This window comes from Barbus barbus (genome assembly GCF_936440315.1).
Source record: "Barbus barbus genome assembly, chromosome: 2".
Lineage (NCBI taxonomy): Eukaryota > Metazoa > Chordata > Actinopteri > Cypriniformes > Cyprinidae > Barbus > Barbus barbus.
The window spans coordinates 2,251,224-2,273,695 of NC_136730.1; the positions used below are offsets into that span (position 1 = coordinate 2,251,224).

General features: G+C 39.6%; 2 protein-coding genes across 2 annotated transcripts; both read right to left on the reverse strand.

Annotated features, from left to right (window-relative positions):
- Positions 1–351: 351 nt before the first annotated feature.
- Positions 352–5,705, reverse strand: LOC306882907 (cerebellin-1). The gene is made up of 3 exons (XM_079437900.1): positions 5,338–5,705; positions 2,654–2,773; positions 352–1,771 (listed from the first exon to the last, which is right to left on the reverse strand). The coding sequence occupies exons 1-3, from the start codon at positions 5,593–5,595 to the stop codon at positions 1,574–1,576; spliced, it is 576 nt and encodes a 191-aa protein (XP_079294026.1). The 5' UTR covers positions 5,596–5,705; the 3' UTR covers positions 352–1,573.
- A 9,829-nt stretch (positions 5,706–15,534) lies between these two features.
- LOC306878488 (fucolectin-1-like) lies at positions 15,535–19,818 on the reverse strand. The gene is made up of 7 exons (XM_079430899.1): positions 19,704–19,818; positions 19,534–19,572; positions 18,939–19,218; positions 18,703–18,845; positions 16,442–16,524; positions 16,244–16,341; positions 15,535–15,974 (listed from the first exon to the last, which is right to left on the reverse strand). The coding sequence occupies exons 1-7, from the start codon at positions 19,735–19,737 to the stop codon at positions 15,953–15,955; spliced, it is 699 nt and encodes a 232-aa protein (XP_079287025.1). The 5' UTR covers positions 19,738–19,818; the 3' UTR covers positions 15,535–15,952.
- Positions 19,819–22,472: the final 2,654 nt, after the last annotated feature.

Genomic DNA, 22,472 nt, shown 5'->3' on the forward strand with positions numbered 1-22,472 from the left:
GTTTGCTTACCAACATTCTTCAAACTATCTTCAGTTTTGTGGGAGCTGTCCCTTTAATGCTTCCTTAAAAAAAAAATATATCGTATGGTTTCATATGATTCACATCATGAATATTTGAAGCCAGAAACAGAAAGAGAGCATATGCTTTGGCTCCCAGACCTGCTGTCCTCGAAAGGCCTGGAGGAAGTCACTTTTTTGGCTCTGACGTCTGTAGCCAGAACAACAGATGGCGGATAATGAAGATAAATAGACGCTGCAGCCACTTGTGTCCATTTACTCTCTGACCTTCATGGCAGAATGAAACCAGATGAATCATGACACGTTATACAAGCAAGACACTACAGGAGAATAGAGTACTAACTAATAAATGTCAACATACTTTAATGTGATTAATCAGCAGGGGAAGTAAGACAATTGCTTTGCAATAATAATTCAGAAAATACTGTCAAATCAACAGAAAACAAATCCAATTTTTCCATTAGGAATAAAATTTTGTATAAAATCAGGTAAATGATATATGAACAAACCCATCGGTATATAGCTAAGAATAGAACTGTAAATTTTAGTGCATTGAAGTGCTGCTGAAGTGGAGAACCAAACTATAAAAACCATGTAATGTATTTGAAATCTACAGATGCATATAGATGAAGTGTAATAAAATAAACATTTATAGTTTGGGTGTTTTTTTTCCCCCACTAGCTTGAAAGAATATTATGGAAAAGTCTCAAAATTGACAAATATATTAAAATTGATAGTGTTGCATGTAGTGTCTCTCCTTAGAATGTTTTATCTATGTATACCATGTAAGGATTCACTAGAATATCAATTCTAGCCAATAAGGATGATCAAAAATAGTTTTTATAATGACATAATGGCTAATATTATAAATCGATATTCTTTTATCTGTTGTTTAAAAACAAAGGAGGCTCCAATTTAGGATCATTCATGCTTCAAAATAACAGAATTTTATTGTACAGTTGGAATCATTTGTTTTAAGCATCAGTTATGTCCAATTCAACCTCAGACGTCGCAACTTTCACACCTGCATCAAACAATTATAATCAAACGTAATCTGCCCAATGGATATATGCTTTGTTAGCAAAAATATAATACGTTTAATCACTATAACAAGTAGTATTTATCTGGATTTCTTGTGTGCAGCCTGCATGAATTTAAATGTTTCCCCTACCTAGTGTGTTTATGTGTGTGGTTGTGAAATTTTCAGTTTTAATCTTTATTTAATGCTTTGCAAATTTGCAAATTCCAAATGAAAAGAACAAAAGATATTATGTAATATTTAGTTTGACATTTTGAGGTTGATGATCACCACAATCTGAAGGTTTAGCACTGTTCACTGATTATTTGTCAAAAAAGGAACATGTTTATACCCCATTTTGTTAGTGGAAAGTGCCATATAACGTGCATCCCTGACCTCAACAAGGAGGTTCATGCATATAGAAAAGATGCAGAGGAAGAAGCCCAGCAGAAACACCTGTCTGAACATTTATGAACATGTCCTTCTGCTGAATGTGCGTTTTTTATCAATGTCTCTATTTTCTGCGTGAACTTCTTTCTATGAGGGGAAGACCAGGAAGCCGGAGAAGGTGGAGTATTTCCAGCCGCCCATCAGGTTTCCTCTCTCCAGTTTGAGGTAGGCCTTGTCTCCTCTCTCCATCGTAACCAGACCGGCGTTAGTCGCTGCCTCACGCGTCACGTCCTGATCGCCAGCGAAGGCCGAGATCACCGGCCAACCGTTCAACACCAGACTCACCTGAACGGAGAGCCGTAAAATACTGACTTCTCACAATCTTTAATAATTATAACAGGATTTTAATGACATTCATGTAATGAATAATTCTTGTGCAGTGTATGGTGTCCGTTTGATGTCAAGCTGAGAGGCCAAACCAGTTGAGAACTGCTGAACTAGGCAGTTTTGATTAATATGTCCTTTTTTGTCACTACAAAAGTAAAAAAAAGTGTAGCCTTCCATTACTTGTACACCAGTAGATCCTCTGCAGTGAATGGGTGCCGTCAGAATGAGAGTCCAAACAGCTGATAAAAACATCACAATAATCCACACCACTCCAGTCCATCAGTTAACATCTGGAGAAGACAAAAGCTGAAACAAATCCATCAAGACTCAAATCATCATTTAATTCAAATCAGAGTCCATAATCCATAATAACGCTTCCTCCAGTGAAAAAGTGTTCTGGTCTGAATCAGGAGAGAAATATGCGCAGATCAAGCAGCGTTTACAAGACAAAACAAGCTTCCTCCAGTGAAAAAGTGCATGCTTGATCTGCAGATTTCTCTCCTGATTCAGACCAGACCACCTTTTCACAGGAGGAAGCGTTATTATGGATTATGGACTCTTTTTTTATCAGCTGTTTGGACTCTCATTCTGACGGCACCCATTCACTGCAGAGCATCCATTGCTGAGACACATTTCTACAAACCTGATGAAGAAACACACTCATCCTGATCTGGGATGAACTGAGGGTGAGCACATTTTCACCACATTTTCATTTTTGGCTAAACTATTCCTTAAATATTCAGGAAATGTTTAAAAGACAATAAATATTCATATAACAAGGTCTTTTTTTTCTCATGAAACTCTTTATGCGTGGTGTTCTGAATGGATGATTTGACTCACCTGTATAGTTTGTCTGTTGTAAACTTTCACCACATTGAAACTGAAGCTGTACACTCCTTTTCTAGGAGCCACAAAAACGCTCCGTGCTGGATCGAAATGGCTCCCAACGTTCACCAGAACCTTTGAAGGAATACAGAAAGACACATGGAAACTAGGAGTGTCCGGTCACTGGCTGCCTCATACGCTGCTGATAAAGCAGCTGAAGGAAGGAACAATCATATGTGTGACCCGTGCTGGCAAAAAGTCACAATAAGCAAATTTTCAAAAATTTGTTATTTGTATTTATTAATTTTTTTATTTAAAGACCTTCATATTGATGTACGACTTGTTGAAAGTGGAAGAAAATTGACTGAGAAACACCTGTTTGAAGTCGATAGAGTCAGCAAAGTCAGTTTTGAGAAAAATCTAGTTAAAGTTTTCTGAATATTCCAAACCAAAATCATTGCACAACGTTGCACATTTTCCTCCAGTTCTTTTCTTAATAATAATAATAATTGCTATATTAATAATCACAATGTAGCTATTTTTACCTTTACCTTTTTCATTTTACATCTAAACAAAAGCATTCAAGAAAAACTAAATCAAATGTAAAATCCCTTTAGTGTGTTCATTACAAATAAATCATTTTTAAAACTACAAAAGCAGCTCAATCAAGAGCAGCGAGTGATTCCCTCTTTTCTTTTGTTAGATTACATTCATGTGACAGACGGCCTATATATAATACGTAATTCACAGATCTAATATGATGTCACATGTCTTTCCCCAAATGTTCATTTAAAACATAACAGATTATGTTTTCGTGAATACTTAACTACTGTAATTCTGTGTATGTGTATATTTATCGAGACTGCGCATTGCCGGAAGCACCTTGCATGCTCTTTGGATGACATTCAGTGTGAAAAGCAAGCGGAGAAAAGGTACTCCTCTTAGAAAACATACAAATAAAGATCACTTTAGATGTCTGATTGCTATTTTTGCGTGTAGCTCAAAATTAGACCACAATATTTCTGGTATTGTGATAATGATATCAATGAAGATAATTCAGAGAATCCTGTTTCTTTAGAAGAGAAAAGTATTATCTTTCCTATTTTTTACCCAAAATAGGGTGTTGTGTGCATTACTGAGTACACACATAATGTAAAGAGAACTTGAAAGAGCAGAAACTCCACATGCATCACAGAAGTAATACTACTGAAGACGCACCAGGAAATCCCTAATATGGACAAAGGTATCAGTTATCGCTGAATAAAACGCACAACGGAGATAGATACATTTTAACTGATGAAGAACTTGAACTTGAAGACAATAAACATACAACTGCACAAAATATATGGTTTATCTGTGTTCTTCAAGCAATCTTGTATATTTTTTATAAGAAAAGTATATTTATAATGCAATGCTAATCGACATAACCTTCATCACTGTATATAATACTATCATTCTGTAACATGAAACCACCTCTGGTCACAAAAATAAGTTATTTCGAACACTCGATTATGTTATGAACTTAATTTGGAAAAAGCATGTCAATAAATTATATCTTTGTTGGACAACAGGTTTGTAAACAAGCTCATACACATGCAAAACTGTATCGCACACATGCTACTGTAGTATAATTATTCAGACCAATTTTTGGTGCACTGTACAGCCCTGACCAAACCAGTTCCAGATTGTAGAAGCAGCTCCTCATGTAGCGATAAACTCCTCCTCAATTTCACATCCGACTTCCACGACTCACTGTTGCACACAGAACTAGACTTTATCGTTATTATCGCAGGAAGACGAATTCTTATTGTGGGGAGAATTTTTACCGGTATATCGCAAACGATAAGAGTTTGCCCATCCCTACCGTACGCATTCACACTGATTTTGCCAGCATGGGTCACATATGTTCCATGCATCATTACACTGTAAAACATGCAACTGCATATTTTCCAGTTTATAAAACATTTTGAGTCTCAAATACTAAAAAAAGCTTTTTTTTTTTTTTTTAAACAGATGACCAACCAACCAAGAAAATGACCCCAAATGTTGTCCCAACTAGTCAAACACAATTGACTGAAAAAAGAATTTCATATTGTTGAAATGTTAAGGCTTTGTGAGTTCCCAGCATGCATTGCAGCATAAATAAATTATGCAGTTACTGTTTTAGGATTAATGTTTTGCTGTTTTCTGACTTCATTTAAACTTTTTTTGTTTTTGTTTGATCATTATTGTTTTGTTTTGGGGTGTTGTAATGTAAAGAGCTCATCTTTTTAACATTTCTTAATTGCCACCGTTCTTGAGGTTTGTGTGTCTAGTTTTGAGGCCTTATAGAATGTTCAATTACTTACATCCCTTTCCTGGATGTCTTAATCTTGTAAGATGTTTAGAGACGAAGATTATATTGTTTACTTATTTGACTGAAGTATCTGCCTAGGTTTGTATAATAATTCACTGTTATTTGTAAATAAACACAAAATTGTTAATGTAGTGAATTTTGAAAAAAAAAAATTTGCTTATTATTAGCAAAATAAGACAATCAGCATTGCATGAACAAACAAATTCATGTTGGCTAACCAAAGTATCTTTACTGAGAAGAACTAAAAAACTATTGTTTAGAGAACTCATAAGTCTTACTTCAAGTTGCCATATTTTTATTTATTTTTTCCCGTTTTCTCAACTATTTATTTTTTACAGTGTACCTGGTCGAAGTATATGGTCATGGTGCGGTTGCTCATCTCAGACGGTTCGTGGTTGTTGTTCCTCACAGCCGAGAAGGCAATGCGGCCGCTTCCAGAACGCACCGACATTCCCAAAGCGTTCCCGGTGGGTTCTGTGGTTGGAGTGGAGTCGCAAACCACTAAACACTTCCCTTCCAGCACAATGGGCTCCGTGTCATTCTGGCCCCAAACCAGCAGGGGGCCCATCAGACAGAGAAGGGCTAACCGTGTGCCGCTCATCTTGCTAGATCAGTAGCTGAAAATGTTGTTTTAATTCGTCCTCTAGCTGTTTCACTGCCCGCCTCTGCTGCTTTATCTGCAGGTTCAGAGCAAATGCAGAAATATCCGGCAGTGATCCTCTAGTAAACAAGGGACCACAAGACCAAGAGGAGATATCAGCACATGCAGATCGAGAAGAGCACATCGGAAGATTTGTGTGCAGTTACACATTCAACTATTTGGCACTTCAGAGTTTGTGTGTATTGTGAGATTAGTGCGTAAGTCATTGGACCACCACAATACACACTGGCCATCTGGACCAGACGTCCCTTATGAAGAGACCATCTGCCTTCCCATCATGCTTCCAAACATTCCTACACACACACACACGCACACACACACACGCACACACACACACACACGCACGCACGCACGCACGCACACACACACGCACGCACACACACACGCACACACACCAGTGTTATTTTAGTATCATTGAGATACTGTTTTATTACTACTTTGAATTAGGTTTTATTTTTATACTTCTGGCTTTCACTTTAATTTTAAAGTTTTAGTTTCAGTTAAACTAAATGTAAATAAACATTACCAATGATAAACATTGCCAATAAAATAAGTTTAATTAATTAATTGATTGATTGTGACCCTGGACCACAAAACCAGTCATAAGTAGCACGGGTTCTAGCATTTGCCAAAAATGCATTGTATGGGTCAAAATTATATATTTGACTATTTTATGACAAAAATCATTAGGATATTAAGTAAAGATCATGTTCCATGAACATATTTTGTAGATTTTCTACCGTAAATATATCAAAACTTAAATTTTCATTAGTAATATGCATTGCTAAGAACTTCATTTGGACAACTTAAAGACATTTAAAGAATCAATATTTATTATAATTATAATTTTTTTGCACCCTCAGATTCCAGATTTTCAAATAGATGCATTTCAGCCAAATATCGTCCTATCATAACAAACCATACACCGATGGAAAGATTATTTGTTCAGCTTTCAAATTATGTTTTGTTTTTATTACAAAATAAAAATGTCCCTTATGACTGGTTTTGTGGCCCAGGGTCACTCTTAATTAATTAATTTTTAAGCATAAGTTTTTTTTTTTAGTTAACTGTAATATGGATTTTCTTATTATTCAGTATTTTCATTCAACACAGTTCCTTAACAACCAAAAGTAACAAAAATGTCCTAAATATAATATTAAAATATTATTAAGTCTTATTATATATATAAGTTCTGTTAAACCACAGATGCTGATTTTTACTGTACATGTCAATCACAACCATCTCTCTGTAGGTCTGAACCAAAACCTAGAATGTTGATTACGTAGGCAGTATTTTAAGGCATCATGGTGCTCCTGACGGAAAAAAACTGTTCCCAAAACTGGGCAGCAAAGAGTTTCAATGTGAATTTGGGGTGAGATGGAGGAAACTCTCTCCTTTTTAAAAAGATTGTAGAAAATAATTGATGTTGGTAAATTAAGTAACTCTGCTGGGTTGCTGTTGGAGACTTTTAGTATTTAATAATAGCGGACACGTGTAGGGTTTCTGTTTTTTATTTTATAGCATCACAGCAGGGTTTGGATCAGAGCTGTTCTTGCCAAAGTTCCCCACCGTTCAAACAGATTTTAAATACAGCAATGTTTCTACTCTTACGTGCCCTGTTATTATGATAAAGTACACATATGCTGTCACGTTCTGTCCATCCTGCTCTTCCAAACACAACACAATACAATATTTTGCTCTCTGGACTGCAGTCAATGGTTAAGTGGTGTCTGGATTGAACATAATAGTAAATTCTATAATAGTGCTGAGAAACGTATGCTTCATATATGAAATCATGAATATAGAAATCTGAAATAAAATATACAAGTCTTCATGACAAAAGCAAAAGTATAATTATAATATATAACTAAACAAATTTGATGTGTAACATCGTTCTGCCTCTGACTTCTGCTGATGAGTGAATCTCATTGAGTTCAAGCACAGTCTTTGGAAACTCTCATTCTGGTCGTACGGCACTTCAGCGGCTGTGGTTCTTCCCGTGTCGTGTGGGCCAAAAGTAGCCGCAACTTTCCTGTAGCTCAAATAGTAGAGCATGGTGCTAGCAATGCCAAGGTCATGGGTTCGATTCCCAAGGAAAGCAAGAGCTGATAAAATGTAAAAACTGTAACTTGAATGCAAATGTAAGTCACTTTGGATAAAAGCGTCTGCTAAATGCATAAATGTAAATGGGTTGTACACATCAGGCTGCACTACCCCCTGTTTGTGTTGTAGGCAGCCGTCTCCCCTTGCACTTCAGCACACTGAAAGAGTAATTTATAAAAGAGAATTCACGGGTGGACGTCTTTCAAAGATGCCCTTCCACCTGTGCGTTTCTGGATGCGTTAGTTACCTGGCACCGGGTGATCGCTGCCTCACATGTCTGGGCATTAAGCAATCTGAGAAGGTGTTCTTGGATGAGTTATGCTCCCATTGTGGGAAAATAACTGTAAGGTTCTTATTTAGCACAGTGGCTAGATTAACAAATAAACAGACGCCACCCGATCTAAATATTCCCTCACAGTTTAATAGTAATGACTTTATGAATTTCTTTACTGATAAAATAGATAACATCAGAAATACAATATCAAATGTAGATTCTACTGCGTCTAGTATTTCAGCTTCATTCATCGCACCCAAAGAAAAACTGCAGTGCTTTACAACTATAGGACAGGAAGAGCTAAATAAACTTATCAGTGCATCTAAACCAACAACGTGTTTATTAGATCCTGTACCCACTAAACTACTGAAAGAGTTGTTACCTGTGGCAGAAGAACCGCTTCTCAATATTATTAACTCATCGTTATCTTTAGGTCACGTCCCAAAACCATCGCCTTGCCGGACTTTGGCCTCCCCAGTTTCTCGCTGACGATTGGTAACAGTTGATAAATTAAACTTTTCCCAAAACCTGTCGGGAGTAGGGCCACAACATTACCTCCATTCAAAATGTGTACCAAACACTCTTCTTGTTTGGGCTTCAGTTAGCAAATGCCAGGAATATTCTCCACAACAGAGCGAATAGCATCCCGTGTCTCCATGTCCGCTGTCGTATTAGATTTCCCTAACCTGAACTACAATCTTAAATTCGGCACTTAGCGTCTACGTCACAGCTCTCAGCTCACCCTCTGTTCGTTGGTTGGATGACTGGTGCGGAGCTGGAGATAATGTGGGAGCTGGTTTGCAATATCAGACTGAATACAGAAGCGAACTGAAATTGAGCGGAAGTACGAAGTCTGACGTAGTCAGGCTATCAACACACAATCGTCTTCATTAAAAGTAGTGAAACTAACCTATCTTTCCAGTGCTGATCTCACGCTCTCTCCTGTTGCGGTCTCTGATATTGAAATTAGCTGATAATGAATAAAATGCAGAGCCTATGTATTGCTTTCATTGACGTGAGCTCCGTTAAATTTGCATATAGCATGGAGAACGGATATAGAACGGATTTATATCCATTTTGCGAAGACACATTTATGTGGCCAAGTGTAAATGGAAACGTCTTAACAAATCAGATAGATATCCGATCAGTGACAATGCAAGAAGTGACCAGGTGTAAACCGGCCCTTAGTTACACTCAAAGTGGATTGGTCTCTCTAAGCGAGATCCCAATTCGTCGGTCATCATCCGACGTGACGTCTCCGTTCCCTCCAACAGGGAACAAGGGTTACATGCGTAACCGAGACCTTTTCTGTGCACACACCCAAAGCACGCACACAGAGGGCTGTTTCCGACCCCGCGAACACTCTGTTGATTCGTTTTTCGCATCTCCTTGTGTTTGAACAGACACAGATAATTATATTATTAATATTATATAATGTATCATTATACTGGCTCCGAGCAGACGTTGGTTGTAAAGTGACAGCAGCCTATAAATACGTGCTGCTGTCTATATGTCACTAATGTTAGTCAAACAACAAAGCACATTTAACAAAGATTAATCTAAATTTCATTCATACAGTGAATACTATGCAGTGTTATTTTACACTTATTTGATTACAACTGTTAGATTTTATTTCTATCTGTTATATTTATTTTATCTATGTGTTACGTGAGTACAGATCTAGACACAGGGTGAGCATGAACAATGAATGGTTTATTGAATAGATAGGTCAGAAATGAAGACGGGGAACTTGAGGTGAGTAATCCAACACAGAGTTTGTCCAGGGAGGTGAATACTGGGAGTAACAGGAATCCTTTGCCTTTCAGGAACTTGTGGAGATGGAGACAGATCGGACAATGGATGAAGCTGAGGTGTGTGCTTTTAAACTGTGCCTGATTGATGAGGTGATGAGGGACAGCTGCAGGTGATTAGTATTCAGAACCTGACCGACTTGTAACACTATGCTTGAACTGTGTATTTCTTGTTTTTTATTTTTTTTACTGACTGTTCACTTGCCTTTAATCATGTTTTCTATAAATTTTACTGTGGCACTGAAGAAGTACTTAAAATACTTTATTTAAAGTGTAAAGCAAAGATACATTTGTATAAAATAAGTAGCACTGACTTTTGTTTTGTTTACATTGTGTCACGCTCCCTCTGGGAGCAGGGAAAGGCAGAGGCGAGCAACTTCTCTTGAACACAGGCTTTAATAAGGCAAACTTATAACTCACAGGAAACGTGGAGACAGCAACTGTAGACAAGGGTTTGACGGTCAGACTGGACACAGAGGCAGGGAAACACAGGGTTTAAGAACACTGGGAAATTAACGAGGAACAGGTGTGGACTAATCAAACACAGGGCTAGGGACTAATTAAACAATGATGACAAACGAGGACAGGAACAGGGAGGCCAAATATGGACACGAGAGGAGGGGAACCACAAGACAAGGACTGACATTACGCCCCCCTCCGGAAGGCGTGTCCTCACGCCTAACACCATCCAATGGGGAGGGGGGGTGGGCGCTCTGGAGGCCTCCAGGGCGGTGCCCGTTCCAGGGACCATGGCGGGTCAGGGGACTCGGGAGGCCATGGCGGGTCAGGAGACTCGGGAGGCCAGGGCGGATCTGGAGACTCGGGAGGCCAGGGCGGGTCAGGGGACTCGGGAGGCCAGGGCGGGTCAGGGGACTCGGGAGGCCAGGGCGGGTCAGGGGACTCGGGAGGCCAGGGCGGGTCAGGGGACTCGGGAGGCCAGGGCGGGTCAGGGGACTCGGGAGGCCAGGGCGGGTCAGGGGACTCGGGAAGCCACGGCCTATTTTTTTTGGGTTGTGTGGCCTTGGCCCTTGGCCCGGCCACACAGGCTGTGACCCTCTTACCCCCCCCCCAAAATTTTCTTGGGGAAGCTCCCCCCTGGGAGCCACAGAGGAGCGGGCTCTGTCGGGCGCTCTTGCAGCGCGGACTCTGTCGGGCGCTCTTGCAGCGCGGACTCTGTCGGGCGCTCTTGCAGCGCGGACTCTGTCGGGCGCTCTTGCAGCGCGGACTCTGTCGGGCGCTCTTGCAGCGCGGGGCTGGACGGAACCAGCGGGAACTCAGGAGGGCACGTGCGTGGAGCCGGCACGGGAGGGCACGTGCGTGGAGCCGGCACGGGAGGGCACGTGCGTGGAGCCGGCACTTGGGGGTGCTCGGGAAGCGCGGACACTTGGGGGCGCTCTTGCAGCGCGGGGCTGGACGGAACCAGCGGGAACTCAGGAGGGCTGGACGGAACCAGCGGGAACGTGCGTTGAGCCGGCACGGGAGGGCACGTGCGTGGAGCCGGCACGGGAGGGCACGTGCGTGGAGCCGGCACGGGAGGGCACGTGCGTGGAGCCGGCACGGGAGGGCGCTCGGGAAGCGTGGACACTTGGGGGCGCTCTTGCAGCGCGGAAACTTGGGGACGCTCTTGAAGCGCAGCCACTTGGGGACGCTCTTGACGAGCTGGGCTGGACGGAACCAGCGGGAACTCAGGAGGGCACGGGCGTGGAGCCGGCACGGGAGGGCGCTCTGGAAGCGCGGACACTTGGGGGCGCTCGGGAGGCGCGGACACTTGGGGGCGCTCGGGAGGCGCGGACACTTGGGGGCGCTCGGGAGGCGCGGGGCTGGATAGAACCAGCGGAGACGAAGGAGAGCCGGACGGAACCAGCGGGAACTCAGGAGGGCTGGACGGAACCAGCGGGAACTCAGGAGGGCTGGACGGAACCAGCGGGAACTCAGGAGGGCTGGACGGAACCAGCGGGAACTCAGGAGGGCTGGACGGAGCCAGCGGGAACCCAGGAGGGCACTTGCGAGGAGCAGGTACAGGAGGGCGCTCTTGAAGCGCGGGGTTGCGGGGGTGCTCTGGGCTGAGGACAGCAGCAGTGCTGGGAAGAGTTGGGTGGCCGGAACATTTGGCAGGGCATGTGGAGGTTCCTGGCGAGCGGTGAGCTGGTGAGGCCGGGTTGTTCTCGGGTTGGGTTGGACGAAGATCGGTTTGACATTCTTCGACTTCGAAATCAATGCCCTGTACATTGAGGACATAATTTATCAGCCCGATAAGGGAAAAACTGGACGTGGGGATATCGCAGCTGATGACATCTTTGTCCAACCCAAACCGAAAACACACACCGAGCGAGGCGTCAATCCAGCTCACCTCGTTGGAAAGCTCAAGAAACTCCTCAACATACTCTACCAACTCCCGACCATCCTGCCGCAGACACCAAAGCCTGTCCTCAGCCATAGTTGAGTTGTATGGGTCCAGTCTTCTGTCACGCTCCCTCTGGGAGCAGGGAAAGGCAGAGGCGAGCAACTTCTCTTGAACACAGGCTTTAATAAGGCAAACTTATAACTCACAGGAAACGTGGAGACAGCAACTGTAGACAAGGGTTTGACGGTCAGACTGGACACAGAGGCAGGGAAACACAGGGTTTAAGAACACTGGGAAATTAACGAGGAACAGGTGTGGACTAATCAAACACAGGGCTAGGGACTAATTAAACAATGATGACAAACGAGGACAGGAACAGGGAGGCCAAATATGGACACGAGAGGAGGGGAACCACAAGACAAGGACTGACACATTGATGTTAAAATTATATTTTCAGATTTGTGAGATTATTTTTATGTAATCCTAAAACACTGCTGGTCACTTTCAGAAGTTGCAGTGATGTTTTCTTTTTCAAGAAAGAATGTGACATTGTTTACATTGTTTATATAATTTTCCTTTTTTTAATATTTTAAAATATAAATTAAATAGATTTTGCACACTTAAAGCAATATCATATTGCATATTGAGTATCGCATTATTTAACAAGGTATCACATTTTTCTTTATTATCACACAGCCCTAATATGATTTATTAATCATTAAAAAAAACCAACACATTTGCATGTTTATGGTTCTCTGATGTTAGTTAATTGTCACATGACATGCAGGTAAACAAAACATTTTTGTCAATTTATTTACGATTTCTTTAATTATTTGCTTTTAATCAACTCATCACTTCCCCCCGTAATTCCCTCCTGAACCAGTTGTAGATAATAGATTAAATCTAATTAAATGGTCCCATTCTGTTTTTTTATTTTATTTTTGGCCAATAAACATCATAATAATTTAGATACACAATAGTTCAGGTCAGACCTACCAGTGTTACAGAAGAAATAAAGAGCCATAGTGCAAAGTCTATCTTCAATTGTACGCCAGTAATCTATAGTAGTGCAGTCGTCGTTCCACCCGACAAGTTTTTGAACAGCATTTTGGGTTGAAGATGTAAAGTTGGCCCAATCTGACCACTTCCAAGTGTCTCTGTACAATCCTATTCAGACCGGAATCAGCGAACCGTATATCACCTTGATTATCTGGTCATTGTCATCTTTACTCCTAATGGTAGCCAGATGATAGGAGCAATGATAATAGCTTACTGCACAACCACAGCTGCACGGAAGTGTTAATGATGTGTGAAGTCATCTCCACAACATTATGAAAAATACCACTGTATTTGAAGCATACAACTAGGAGAAAACGGTAAGATTTGCACGTTTCCTTTTTAAAGTACTTTGTCAGTGATGTGCCGAATCAGACAATTGTATTTACGCTGCAAATATAAGCCAGTCTGTTTAAATAGTTAACAGATGTTCAATGGAATTTGATTTGAATCGTTTAAAATAATTGAAGTACTATTTGGCCAGTGGAAAAGAATGAGAGAAACTCTGTTTGAAATAGTTATCAGATAAATATTTAAGAATAGTTTTGTTTTTATGGATATTTGGATATATTTATTCTTAAACATAAGGATACTGGATGATTTTTAGCAATGAAAACTTGTATAACATGCCATTTATAGTCCGTATTTCATATTTCTTTAATGACTTGTACCATTGACGGTGTTAAACAGTGTCATGTGGATGGGAATATGAATGGAAATGATATGCAGATGAAGTTATGCATAGTAAAACTAGGCATTGCAAGCTCCATACATGGTGATTTCTTTGAAGAGATGGGGTGGAGATACACGTATGCACAATCTTCCCCTGACTGGGATTTATAAAATGATTTTTGGGCAGGTTCTGGCGAGAGTTTTAGAAATGAGACCCCAGAAATGTAGCAAGGACATTGTTAAAATAGTCCATGTGACATCAGTGGTTCGACGCATGTGTGTGCTTTTCCTGCACATAAACAATGCATGTGCATGGTGCTGCTGACGTAGAACACACATGTGCTGCTCTTTGTTTACATTCAGAGTAAAGCACGCCCATGTGTCGTGATACTCTCCAAAATGGTGCCAGGGTGACGCGGAGGAGGAGAATTGTTGAATAACATTGTTATTATAGTTTTATTTGCGCACAATGCATTCTCGTAGCTTCATAACATTACGGTTGAACCACTGATGTCACATGTACCAGTTTATCGATATCCTAACTACGTTTCTGAGCCTTGATCTTGGTAGGACCCTTGCTGTCTATGGAGGGTCAGAAAGCTCTCAGATTTCATCAAAAATATCTTAACTTATGTTCTGAAGATGAACGAAAGTCTTACGGGTTTGGAACGACATGAGGGTGAGTAATTAATGAAATAATTTTTATTTTTGGGTGAACTAACCCTTCTTAACAATTTATTTTATATTATATAGAATTTATGATCAGTGATGATTCACACCCCTAAGAGTTGTTTAAATATGACCAGTATTCTTGTTGCTTTTACAGTAGTTTTTCTTCAGCGTCAAAGTGTATGTACTTCATGCAGTAAATTTTATTTGTCTACAGATTTTATTTGTTTCATTGACTTCATTGTTGGTTGATTACTGTAACTGATTATGGTAAGAAATACTGTAAGTATTGAAATAAATACTTGAAATATTCAGTCTGCAGCATCAGTGTTGTGCAGTGCTTGGTAAGTTTATACTAGGCCTATTTGTGTACATTCTCCCTATATCTCAAACTAATCATGAAGAATATTGTGGGTTTGTCACTATTTTTTCATCTAAATTATCCCTTACATAACAATGTCTGGCAAAAAATCTAGCACATGCTTTTTCCTAAAATTAGTTTTTTTTTTACAAATGTGTTTATTATCACAGCAGTGTGAAACTGGCTGCAATAGTGTCTGATCATTGAGGACTGTGTTGGTTAAATGAAAACTAATAGCATTTTCAAATATATGTGTATATGTTTTGACTGAAGTGTGTCATTTTGCAAACAATCTAGGAATTCTGCAAACTGAGTGTGGTGTTTGGATAATTGTGATTATATTTTGAAAAAATGAACCCGGTCTTCAAAATTACGTGTAAACAATTGAAAAAAACTGTAAGACTGCCTTTGTGCTCCAGGGTCACATGTGTCATTCACTTCATAAATAGCACATGCTGTCTTCGCAACTGCAATTTTCTATTATATACATAGGAGTTAAGTGATTAAAGTTTGGAGAGCTTTTTAGTAGTCAACTCCGTAACATTCATATATTGTGTGTTCAGGGTTAAAAGATGACTCAGACAATCATGGTCATATTTCAGTTGTTCTGGATAAATATACATCAAGTCATTCTTGAACATCAAACAACACAATAAATTAATAAATTAATGTAATAAATGTAATAAATTAACTGATACACAATCCCATTAAAAATTGTGCCTACTCACATTGTCAGTAGTTATGGTGCATGATTATTATTTGAATCATCCTTCAGATAAACTGCTATATTGATGAAATGACCATGTGTTCATTGGTGAAATAAACATATAATAAACATACTGTATGTACATTCGGCTAAGTACTTGTGCATATTTATACAGAATGTTTCAAACCAATTTTATGAACCACGTAGAACGAGATAATGAATATGTCAGCTGAAGTCAATTAATTACGAAAATAAATTCTAAATTAATGTCTGCTTGAAAGATTCAGTCTGTGGATCCAGATTACCGTTTATCAGCACAAGTCCTGAAAAATAAAACATAAATATTGTGATAATCATATTCTCCAGCATGTCCCTAAGAGCCCGTTGAGATTCAAGGAAATGTGTTTTACCATGAATTCATCTGATTAACTGCATGCCAAATTATTGATTCAGAAATATGCAATATCTTTCCCAAACAGCAAAAAACAATTTTGTAGTAGTTTTGGTTTATGTAGTGAAGTATAAACCGATGTCTACACATAGTGTCAAAATAAACCTGTCCTATACTAACATATGAAGAATATACACTTACCTTGCTGGTTTCTTCTCATGTGTTGCGTCCTGGTAGGGGAGTCTCGACCAGGACAGTTTAACATCAGAGACCGAACTCAACCCCAGAGCAGACCGCAGCTAAAACACATCCACAGCTATTACAGCAGGTTCTGTTTAGTGTAAACAGACTTTTATCCATTTCATTTGAATTGTATTATCTTCTTATACGTTTCCTTACCTGATTTAGAAATGCGTTGCCCACTGCAGTTGCGTCAACACTGGAGGATAATTTCAACCTCAGAAACACTTTCTTTCTATAAGCTGGAAAACGCAAAACAACAAGCACGTCAAACAGAAACAAACACAGTGAGCAGATCCACATCAATATTCTGACTGATTTGATGCACATAAAACCTAAATTATTTAGGCTTACAAATGAATCCAATGCATATTGAAATCGCGGCATTAACATTTCATTATATTGTATTTAGTTGTGGCATTATGTTTTCAACTCTATTATTAGTTTACTCATTTACTTAATATTAAATGTGATTTGCTGCCAACTCGTTTAGAAAAAATGTATAATGTTAAATAAGGCTACACTTTAAGCCGTTAAATGAATAACAGTTCTGCAATCGGGGGCAATCTGCAATCATTAGGCAGTCATGGCCTAATGGTTAGAGAGGCGGACTTGTAACCTCAGGTCCGGCAGGGATTGTAGGTGGGGGGAGTGAATTTACAGTGCTCTCAATATCATGACTGAGGTACCCTTGAGCAAGGCACCAAACCCCCAACTGCTCCCTGGGTGCTGGAGCATAAATGGCTGCCCACTGCTCCGGGTGTGTGTTCACGGTGTGTGTGTGTTCACTTGGATGTGTTAAATGCAGACCACAAATTCCAAGTATGGGTCACCATGCTTGACCACGTCACATCCTTTCAATTGTTTAACCATTGCTTATCATGTAATATTTACTTTGTTTGCCGTGTTTTCTCCGACATGCTGTGCCTGACAATAGAACCATAAAAAAACCAAAAAGCATAATTATAAAAGGATTCCATTCATGCACTGTAATCCAAATCTTTAGAATCCATACGACTGCGAGGAGCAGTTCCAAACTGAAGCCTTTATATGGCGTGTCTATCCTGAGCAGTGACCGGAAACAGCAATACCTGCGCTAACGCGCTTGTTAAAATTTCTAAAATTTCACTGCTTCAAGAAGCTTTACAACGTATTTTGCTGCAGAAAAATCGAATGTTCATTGGCTCTCGCCTGCTTTGTCACAGATTGCAGCATGCCATGTGTTTGAATGAGAAATGAGCGCCTTCACGGAGTGCATCAGGAGTAATACTCTAAGAGTGAATGGACATCGAACAAGAAGAAAAAGAGTGGATCATGATAATCTGGATAACATGTTCAGCAATGAACAAGTCCTGCTCTGCATCTCGTTGCCTTGTACCTTACATGTGCAATGACAATAAAGATGAATCTAATCTAATCTAATCTAATCTAATATATTCTAATCTCTCACAAACCTACTGTTTTCCACCAGAGAAGACTGCAGCTGCAATGCATTCTCTGATGAACTCATTTTTTAAATATTTTTGCAATTAATAAATTGTTGTCATTGCACTTATCTTATTAGTTTTTCTTTATACTGTACCTATTTTCAAGAAATAGTTATGGATAGGTTTAGAGTGGTATTAGATACTGTTAAAATATACTTTAATGCTACATGGTTACTACAATGGTCATATAAAATGGGTAGGTTAAGGTTTGGGGATTAGGTGTTTATTAGTTAGGTGCTCTAAAATTCTAAATCGCTTAATACAATTATTAAAAAAATGCATCAATACAAATATCTTATATCTTATTCACGTCTTTGTGAGCTATCCTTCATACATCTATACACTATAGACATTGAATGTGTCTATTTTTTCCACTTGAGATCTCACTATCCTTACAAAAATTAACCATGGCTTTACTACAAATAAAACCAAAAAGAAAAAAGAAAACATGGTTCCCTGATAGCACACATACAGTACATCATGGAGACGTCTAATTTGATGTCTGCATTTATATCTGCAAGACACATTTTTTAGAGTGTTTGCTCATCTGCAATACATCTTTCGGACATTTCCTATCAGATGTCAAATAGACGTATATTAGATGTCTTTAAGATGTTTATGATTTAGAATGTATGTAAAACTGACACCTGAAAGACGTCTGTCAGATGTTTGTAGACAGCAGATGCTTTCCAGATCAGACGTACGTGTGCTATCTGGGCTATAGTTGAACCATGGTAACCACAATTTAACCATGGTTTTGCTTCACTAACCATAGTTTAACCATGGTATTTGAGGTCAAATTGTGGTTATACCAATCGTATTCAATACGCCAATATGGTTACTACATTGGTTACTAAAACCATGCTTATTTTTTAGTAAGAGTAATATGACTGCACCTTAACAGTCTAGAATTAATTAGGTGTCAGAAATTACCTGTTCCATAGACCTCCACCTCACACAGTGTGAGATGCGTCTGGATGTTAGGCAGGTACATGTTTACATAACGGCCTCCCATTCCGTTGCAACTGAAACTGACAGTACCGCCTAGTGGAACATGTGAAGTAACCACAGCACATCTGCAGAGGGAAAGAGAGAAACCACAACACAATCATTTGACCTGCTCAAATCTGGTTCTTCCGACCCGGTCATAACTGTTTTTGTAACTTCACCTGGGATTGTTGTTGCCGTTGTTTTCCAGAGAGTTTCCGATGCGGATCTCTACTCCAGTCAAACGCTCTGAGTCGCTGTCGGCTCTGTTGGTGATGGTCACTTTGTAAATGTAGTAATATTGCAGCAGGTCCAGCCTCCACCACTGGTTGAGCCCGTTTAATGTGATGGAGCAGGATGAGGCTTCACCTGGAGCATATCTGATGCCGTCGATGGCGTTTGCCGCTCCCCACCTGTAATATGTGGTCGACTGTACAGCCGTTCCTTTTAATGCCAAATTCTCTAAAACATTTGAATAGACAGTGGGTCAAGACTCAATGTGTAACGTTTCAATACATTTCACTTGGGTTAAAATATATTCCATTTGATACGACATCAAATCACCAAAGTTATTATATGGATGTGCGCTTACACAAACTAACAATGAACAGTTGTATGTAATTAACCAACAATAACAAATATATATATATATATATATATATATATATATATATATATATATATATATATAAATACTGTATGCTGTGCAATGGTCAATATTAGTTAATAAATTAACTGATGTTAACTAATGGGACCTTAGCTACCATAACGGTTTACCTTCCATGTTTTCAGAGCTGCCTTGAATGGAAAAGACACCTGTTACAAAAATAAATATTTCCATTGCTTTCGGGGAAGTTTACATTTCATTTGATTCTTTTGTATAAAGAAAAGGTAAACAGCATCTATAAATGTACATCATCTGACAGGCGCGTGTCATTTGTACTCACCCAAAAGTAAAATCAGGTAATCGAGTCTCTCCATCTTGTTTTTAAAGACGATTAACCAGTTTTGTGATGGTCAGATATGGCAACGATATGACAGCTGACAAGTTGACTTCAGCTTTTTAATTTCTACCATCCCTCCCTCTTTTTATATGCATTTCTCTTAGCAGCTTGAGTCTCCACCCTTAGAAAATTCTCGCTGGCAGCTTGCTGAATATATTTCACACTTCATAGGATCTCCAGAATTGCTTTTCTTAGCACACCTTCACATAAGGTCAAGTCTGATTTACAAAACAAATCTTGCGAAATGCAAATGAAATTAAATGCAACACCCCCCCCCCGGCTCCAGAAAAGAACAATCAAATTCTTTTTCATACAATTTTTTTTCCCTTTCCATGCTTGTCTACATCCATCTAAATTACTGATATTCGAGTCAAAGAAAACATTAACATTATCATGTTTGGAAAGTTTCACCTATCCTTGAGTTTCATTATTAGTATTAGTTCAAAATAAGATCAGTTGCTAAAAGGAATAATCTAAAATAAGATTATTTATTTATTTAGTCATTTAAATTGTTAAATTCGCTGATGATACTGTGGTTCTGGGCCTCATCTCCAACAACGATGAGACCGCATACTTGGATGAGGTAGAGAGACTCACATCATGGTGCCAGGACAACTGTCTCTCACTGAATGTGGGGAAAACTAAAGAACTGATCATGGACTTTAGGAAGAGACAGCAGCGGCCCTACACTCCTCTTATGATCAGTGGGACCCCTGTGGAGAGGGTGAGTAGCTTCAAGTACCTCGGTGTAAACATCTCAGAGAACCTGACTTGGACTACACACATCCAATCACAGGTTAAGAAAGCCAGGCAAAGACTGTACCATCTGCAACAGCTGAGGAAATTCAGGGTCTCACCAGCAATCCTGAAAACTTTCTATTCAGGGACCATAGAAAGTGTATTGACTCAGTGCATCTCAGTGTGGTATGGAAACAGCTCCAATCAGGACTGCAAAGCACTACAGAGAGTTGTGCGCTTAGCTGAGCGCATCTCAGGGTCTGCTCTCCCCTCTCTGCAGGACATCTACCTCAAACGCTGCAAAAGTAGGGGGGGGGGGGGGGGGGTTGGGGGAGATAAATTATTGGAGAGTGCTGCAGGTGTAACATTGTCTTCTAGTTTGATCCAGGTCTCTGTCAGGGCCATGAGGTTTAACCTTGAATGACTAGTAATGGAAGTAATGAAATCAGCTTTGTTGACAGCAGACTGACAATTCCAGAGACCAAAAGAAAAAGAAAGTAATGTATTAGCAGACATAGGCAAAGTGTGCAGGTTGATAGGATTGCGCTGTCTACAGTGTGTGATGCATGGTTTGCGAGTGGTAGTGATAGTAGTGATCTGGAAACACATAGTAAGAATAGGTTATATAAGCTAAAACAGAAGTGAAACAAGTAGTAGGAATGAGGATAATTAAAAGTCGATACTTATGTCCTCTGCCGGTGTCCCTGTCCGGTGGAGTCGCACGGTAGAGTCGATGGTATTTACACTCTTCGGTCTTCACACAAGGGCATATCAATGCGATTAATCAGCATAACCATAATGTTTGTAGTGTTGTGTTTGTCAGTCCTCTGTCATGTGTGTCTTGTGTTCCCGCCTCATGTTTCCATATTTGGTTTGTTTCCTGTCATCGTTTAATGTGATCATTAGTTAATTCTTGTCTAGCCGTGTTTGTCTAATTATCTTGTGTATTTAAGTCCTGCCTGTTCAGTTTGATTTTGTCTGGTCTACTCGTTACTCCCCGGTGTTCCTGTCTGTGTCAGCCTTGCCTTGTCTTGCCTTGTTTGGAGTCTGAGACTGTTATTTTGAGTTTACTCCTCGTCTCCGTGTTCTTGTATACTCCTCGTGTGTGCGCTGTGACAGTGTTGTCCTAGATGAGGCAGTTTTCTTTAATCATTCAAGTAGTTTTTACTGAATGAGAAAAATGATTGTCGTAAAGTATAATAAAATGAATATGTAGAACATCCGAATGAAAGCAATGGGATAAATAGACAACAAAATATTGTGTGATTAAGAAGATATTCCAAAATAAGGAAAATGTTTAGTTTTATTTACCATTGTCAGCTTGACATGGGCAGTAATTTATGCAGTGTAGAGGGAAATTCTCTATGCGTTTTTATTCCAATGTAAATTCAATTCATTCGTATTCTGTATGCATTAATCAGACACTAGATTATCAACAACATATTGACTTATGACACTGTACAAAGTATTTCTAGTCTCACACCAGTGATCAAAATTTGTTTATATTGTCACGTCCTCACCAGTCTAGGGTTGGTAAGGCAAGATTGTGTGTCTGATTGGTCAAAATGCTACAACAACAACAACACTCCTCCCCTCCTGTCCAAGCTCACAATGACCACAACAGGGATTATTACAAGTTGACAAATTTATTTTTTCTTGAATCAAGAAGCACATCTCTTCGGAAGGGTATCCAGGCCAAAATAACAAACCAAAGTACTAACTAGGGGTTTAAAGACTAATTACCTAACAAAGAAAATTGCCAAAATAAATACAGAAGTCTTCCCTAACTCCCTAGCTAGACAAAACAGGAGTAAACAAAGTTCACAAAAATAACTTTGTTATTATACTGCTTCAGGAATAACGTAATAATTGTTCACAGATAACGAATCAGAATCAGAACCAGAATCAGAATGAGCTTTATTGGCCAAGTATGTTTACACATACAAGGAATTTGTTGTAGTGACAGAAGCTCCA